The sequence below is a fragment of the Platalea leucorodia genome, assembly GCF_965183815.1.
Source record: "Platalea leucorodia genome assembly, chromosome: 5".
In the NCBI taxonomy this organism is placed as follows: domain Eukaryota; kingdom Metazoa; phylum Chordata; class Aves; order Pelecaniformes; family Threskiornithidae; genus Platalea; species Platalea leucorodia.
The window spans coordinates 8684821-8690820 of NC_138827.1; the positions used below are offsets into that span (position 1 = coordinate 8684821).

Genomic DNA, 6000 nt, shown 5'->3' on the forward strand with positions numbered 1-6000 from the left:
GATTTCATAGTCAAAATGACTGTTTAAAAAAAACGAAACCCAAAATCCATGGTCCCCACTGTTTTCAGAGAAAGCTGCCTGAACAAGATATTGCCCAAGGATCTTACATCGCGTTACCACTGACGTTGCTTCTGTTGTTGGCTGGTTACAACCACGATAAGGTAGGTCATGGGTTTTTTTGTCTTAGCCAAATATTGTCCTATCAATGAATACTTTGTACTGTGCTAAGTGAGCATTTGTTGAGGTGGTTATTCAGGCAGAGATGCAGTCAACAGTCACCTTATGTGACACGTTGTCAGAAAAGGCACAATGTACCTAAGTTTTTGGACAATTACCTTCCTTTAAAAAAAACTTAGTGTGAAGGTGAGTTCCTGTGCCTCTTCTGAATTTTGTCTTCTCATTTGACGGCTCTGGGAAAAAAACCCAATACAACATCATTCAAATTCAGATAACCAGACTCAGTGATAATAGGAATGAAAACAATTATTTTATTGGCTTCAGGAACAATCAGACTGGAAAAAATCTTGCAAATCATTGAGTCTGGTCTCTTTAGCTATATACCCTCCTTAGTGAAAAGCTCTCAAGAGGAATATAACTACCTGCTATATAACCCCTCTGTCTTTGTTAACAAGCCATGCTCTTCTAGTCTTTTCTGATATGACTGGATTTCTGTTTTGCTGATAAGAGAAAATAAATTTGTTTGTGTAGTTTGATTTCCTCTCAAACATGGGTAAGAGCACAGAACATGGGATTCTCCAGGTTTTTCTACAGTGTCATTGAAAGAGCCTCCACTGAAAATAGTGGTCATTTTCTAGACTCAGGACTCAAACTGCTGTCCTTGGCTAGATGACTGCAGGAGAAAAAGTTACTGAGAATCATTTTAGGTTTTGATTATCAGAAGTTCCCAGAAGTTTAGTTTGATTCCTTCCCAAGATTTGCTGCCATTTTCTGATATCTTTGGAGGTGTGCCATTTATGCAATAGGTTGTGTGTTTGGGGATGCATGGGTCAAAAGAACGTTCTCATTCAGACCTTGCATAGCATTGTAATCACAAGCTGCTTCCCCCCCCCTTTTTTTTTCCCTCCCCAGCTTATTCCCTTATTGCTACAGCTGACAACTCGACTGCAAGGAGTACGTGCTCTTGGACAGACAGGTTCTGACACAGGTGGCTCAGAGGATGCAAAGAGACAAACGAAAAAACAGAAGACAAGACGGACGTGAGATGAAAGGAATGATTGCACGAAGTGGTGCTCCGTCAAACTGGAGCCTGAGGAAGCGAAGCCACTAGAACACATTCATGTTGAATTTGCAGACTTCACATTTTTGTTGTTGCTACATGAGTGCCGTTTGTCACACTAGCTCCATTTTGGTTGTAAATTTTCTATGGAGTCTATAGATTTCTTGTTGTAAAGTAATGAAATGAATGCCTCTGTTGTCACTGTGAGTGCATCTCCCATACTTGAAGACAATTAATGATTTTTTTTTTTTTTTTTTAAATCTTCAGTGGAACATGTCATGCTGTCTTCATTAATAATTTGTAAAAGCAGTGGTAATAGACTGCTTGACTTCACTTTCAGTCTCTAGATTTTGGGATAATTTTTCCTTACCTTTTGAAATACCCACTTTACAGAAGCAGCACACAGGGATTTTACTGAATCAGTGGTGCTTGAAACAAAGTTTTGGGGGACACCCCTGAACTGGTGAATTATGTCTTTGGCACTGCCAGTTCAGCAGCTTGATTGAGGAGTCTGTCATCTGCACAGCTGTGATTTCAGCTCTTATCCAATCATTATGTTATCTTTGATTAAAATCAAGTTTTTGCCCGATGAAGACGAATTGTTCATGTCAGGTAAGGCTAGTTGTTAATGTCAGGTAAGTTTTGATGATCCTACTGCAAAAGCAGTGTCTCAATTTCAGTTTCATAGACAGTGTGATCTCTTCAGACCTCCAGTGTTCCTGAAGCAGCTCCAGCTGGTTGTACTATTCTTTCCAAAGCCGTACTGTGTTGCCGGTGATACCCCTTCACCCGTGTGGCTGTCGCATCTCCTGCTCAGGCCATGTGCAGCCTTTTCGCCAATTGATGATTAATTTTTTTTTTTTTTTTTTAACTTTAAGAAGTGTGAGCTTGTCAAAATCTCCAACGTGTAGGGTCCCAATAACATAGTCTGTAATAAATAACTGTTTCTTACAGGCTAGCTTTTGATTCTTGTTAGAAGTAGACAGTTGGACATACACAGTTTAAATGTTAATGGGGCTTTTTATTGACAAATAGTATAAAGGTTAATAGAGCTTTTGAAAGATGCACATAAATGCCTGCAAATATTGCAAAGACATTGGTACTGCCAGTAAGTGGCAATGTTTCTCTTTTACAGTACTTGAAATAAAGTCCCTTCACATTTAAATATTTAAGCTTACAAACCCTACCGTTCTTAGAAATTTGGATGCTAAAGGTTTTATGCTATTTTTGTTGGTATTTTGCATTAGTTTGGGCCTAAATAATTAAAACTTCATTCGGTGATCATTCTAATCTCTCTGAGGGAAATTCTATCAAGATCATAATAAAAATGAATGTTGAAAAAGCATGTATGTATAGAGTTTGAGATGAAGCTCTAATAAACTATCATGCTCTCTACTTAATGACCTTGAATCTTATATTACTGTGATGAAGTATATGAGGAAAAAACAGTGTTGTAAAACTTAGAATAAATTGTACGTCTTCAATACATCTTTATTTTAAGCTGGTGAATGTTAAGAAAGGCATTGCTACTCTGGGGGAATGTATGAGGAAGAAATGCACATGTCCCTGTGCCTTGAGGGAGTACCAGCTATTCTGACCTCTGAACTGTGGGACTTGCTGGTGATTGACCTTCAACATTGCAAATGTGGTTAATAAAAGAAAGAAAGAAAAAAGTGTTAATGCTTGCTAATTTAACATTTGCTTCTAGACCTAGGATTTCCCCAATGTCTCTCCTCAAAATTTTCTGTTCTTTGCCTTCTGCAAAGACCACGCTGGCGGCCTACTTGCTTCCAGCCTCGTGTTTTGAGGTTTATTCTGCTTTTGAAGTGTTTATTCCTAACAAAAACTATAGCTTGCAGTTTCTCACTTGGCAGAGAAGTCATGGTGCTCTTTGAGAACACGGGGAAAACTAACGCATGAGATAATTTCTAAAGCAGAACTAAATGCCAAGAAATCAATATCTTCAATTATATTTAGAAACCAATAACCAGATACACAGACCCAAGCAGAAAAATCAGCAATGTGGTCTCTGAAATCCCCAGAGCCACATCCGTAAGGCGAGGATAGACTGAGGTCTGTGCACGCTAGGGACGAGGGGTCGGGCTGGGGCACTGGGAGGGAGTTTTTGTATGAACATGAAGGTCTGCAGGGGCAAACTCCTGCCGCCAGCTCCTCAGCCCCGGTACCCAGGTACTCTGCAGTCTTCACAGCCCCGTACCCGCAGACCTGGGTGGTGGTAGCTCTGCCTCGGTGGTGTAATGGAGCACGTAGCTCTAGCGGATCTCCTGTATACAGCGTGACTGCGTTACAGCACTTTTCAGTGCAGAACTGGTGGATTCACTTTAGGCTTACCTTCTGTACTCTTCCGAGCTGAATATTTAGGTATTATTTCCGTATCTAAGGTTTGCAATTGATTTTGTGCTTCTTAAAACCAAGACACCAGTACCAGTTGGACTGGCCTTTTCGGTATTTCCTATTGAAAATGTCAGCTTAAGCTGCTTGTTGCATCTTTAGTTCATTTATGTTAATGCAGAGAATAAAGGCAGAATGGGACTAACATTTAGATGTTGCTTCCTACCAGAAAACTTTCAAGGCTCAGTGTTTACTATTCTTTTTTGCAGGCACAATAGCAAAAGAATGATCAATTCATTTGCTTGGTGAGCTAAATACAGGCAAATGGCTGAATCCTGTTGGAAATGAGAATGAGGCCCTCTGGATAAAGATAGCATTGCATGTTACTTGATTTTTCTATCAAAAGCAACAACGAATATTACATATATCTGGTTGGTTCATCAGTAATGCTCAGAATTCTATTGTTTAAGAATGAAATGGATCGTTAATATTGAATTTTACCATTTCTTTGTAGATGGTTCAGCTTAGTTTCTAAAGCATCATCTTTATTAGATGGCTGTCAGATTCCAAGGACAAGTGTTTTTGATGCGTAAGCAGCAATGTTGTTAAATAAAGATACAGCAATTTAAAAAACAAATGTGCTTAAAAGCAAGAAAACAAATGCTTAAAACAGAGAAATGAGCATTCTCAGCAAGGGTGGAGAAGCACAGGTTTCTTCATAGTTAATAGTCTTTGTTGCGTTTATTTTTAAAATCTAAATTTCAGTATTTGCTGAGTTGCACTATTCAATGTAAGACACATAGTTGTATGAATCGGATTCTTGGCGCTAAGTGTTCATTTGTTTTTCTTAATTAAGAATATTTAGGGGAATAATGACAATGTAGCGCGAGATGGGGTCTGTAGATCTCTTGGGGGCCGACCAGGGCGGGAAGTGCCCAGCAGGCCAGCGAGCTCAGTGCCTCCCTTCTACGGCCGACAGGATTTCAGGAGGAATCTCTGAAACGAATGTTAGTGCTTTATGTGCTGATACACTGACCGAGGCTCCCCACCTCCTACCAGCAGAATAGCTGTGATCCTTGCCAACTTCTCTAACTCACCAACGAAAGAAAGGAAAGAAAATTAATTCAGGCAAGGCTGACAGCAGACATGCCATCTTCTGATGTGGCAGTTCAATACTATGGTGTTATCCTTAGATATTTTGCTTTCTATCAGCAAATATGTCCGTACTGTGAAAATAAGAAGGCACCGCTGTGGGCCTTCAGCATCACCCATCTGAGACCGCAACTTGATTCCTGCTGCTCCTCTTCCTTGTGTGAATTTTGTTCTTCAGATATTGAAAGTGCCAATTGCAGAATTAGCAATTTTAATAAGTAATGAGTACCCTTCTCAGCCCTATGCTGAGGAAACATGGACTAAGCACTGAGGCTTTTGAAGGTAAGATGGCTTTGAAAATCGTACGAGACATCTAAGTAACTGACTTGTCAAGAAAAGCTGAGACTGAATGTGGAATTGAGCCCTGAGATGATTGGTGTCTAATTTTCCTCCTATTCAGTATTCCCTGCTTTGTACGGTATCTGTATTTCTACTTTTTCCAGTCTGAAAGTCATTTAAATTGCGCTTCTTGCAAAAGTAGATGCAATAAAGTGAGTGGTGTAGAAAAGACGTGAAAAGTAGCAAATTTCCTGAGCTGAGCACAACAGCATTGGCTCAAATCACACCCGCTGGCAGGTTCACGTTACCTGGGGTAAGTTACGTTTTCCTTGCAGATGGATTGGTGGCTTTAGAAAATCTCTGAAAGTCTCTGAAAATCCAGTAAATCTGGTGCGTTATTGACTGATGCCAGAACTCTGTAATTTTTTAAAACACCACCAATGAGTTTAGTCTCTGTCATTCAGTCATTTATTTAAACCTGGAACAAGCCCATACGTCCTTGTACAAATGAAGAGCAGCTCTACGCTAATTAGCATTCCCTGAGCCTTCATGGATTATTATTAGCAAGTGCAACTTTTTCCCCTTGAATGTTTTACAGAGCTTTTGTGAGCTTTTTACATCAGCTAGCTTGTCCTTTCAATATTCTATTATACCTTTTGTAATTGCTTTCTGTCTATATTTGATATGTTGTTGCTTTACTCCAGTAACTTCCATTATCACTTTTAACTGTTTGCTATTACTGGTATCAACACGATTGCATTATTTACTCTGTTTGCCTTAAATATCACTTTTTGCTCATTCTCCCTCCTCCTCTCCCACCATCTTTCTGGGAATGTTTGAGCTGCGCAACGTGATGCTGTCTGAAGTCTTATTTGTTACCTTCAAGCCTAAGACCATGATTACTTTAAGCCCAATGATATATTATCATAAAGCACTAAACACCCACCAGACCATTATTGAATTTATCATTTCTAAGAGCT

The 6000-nt window shown here is 39.5% G+C and overlaps 1 protein-coding gene across 3 annotated transcripts in view; it reads left to right on the top strand.

Annotated features, from left to right (window-relative positions):
- LOC309591244 (BOS complex subunit NOMO1) overlaps positions 1 to 2821 on the top strand; it is a 31134-nt gene extending 28313 nt beyond the window's left edge. For 2 of the 3 annotated variants that reach the window (XM_082313280.1, XM_082313279.1), the window contains exons 30-31: positions 69 to 161; positions 1090 to 2821. In XM_082313280.1, the coding sequence (XP_082169406.1) occupies positions 69 to 161; positions 1090 to 1221 (225 nt within the window). In that variant the 3' untranslated portion in view covers positions 1222 to 2821. The remainder of the gene's footprint in view (positions 1 to 68; positions 162 to 1089) is intronic. The other variant, XM_082313281.1, reaches the window with a different exon arrangement.
- The last annotated feature ends 3179 nt before the right edge of the window (positions 2822 to 6000 follow it).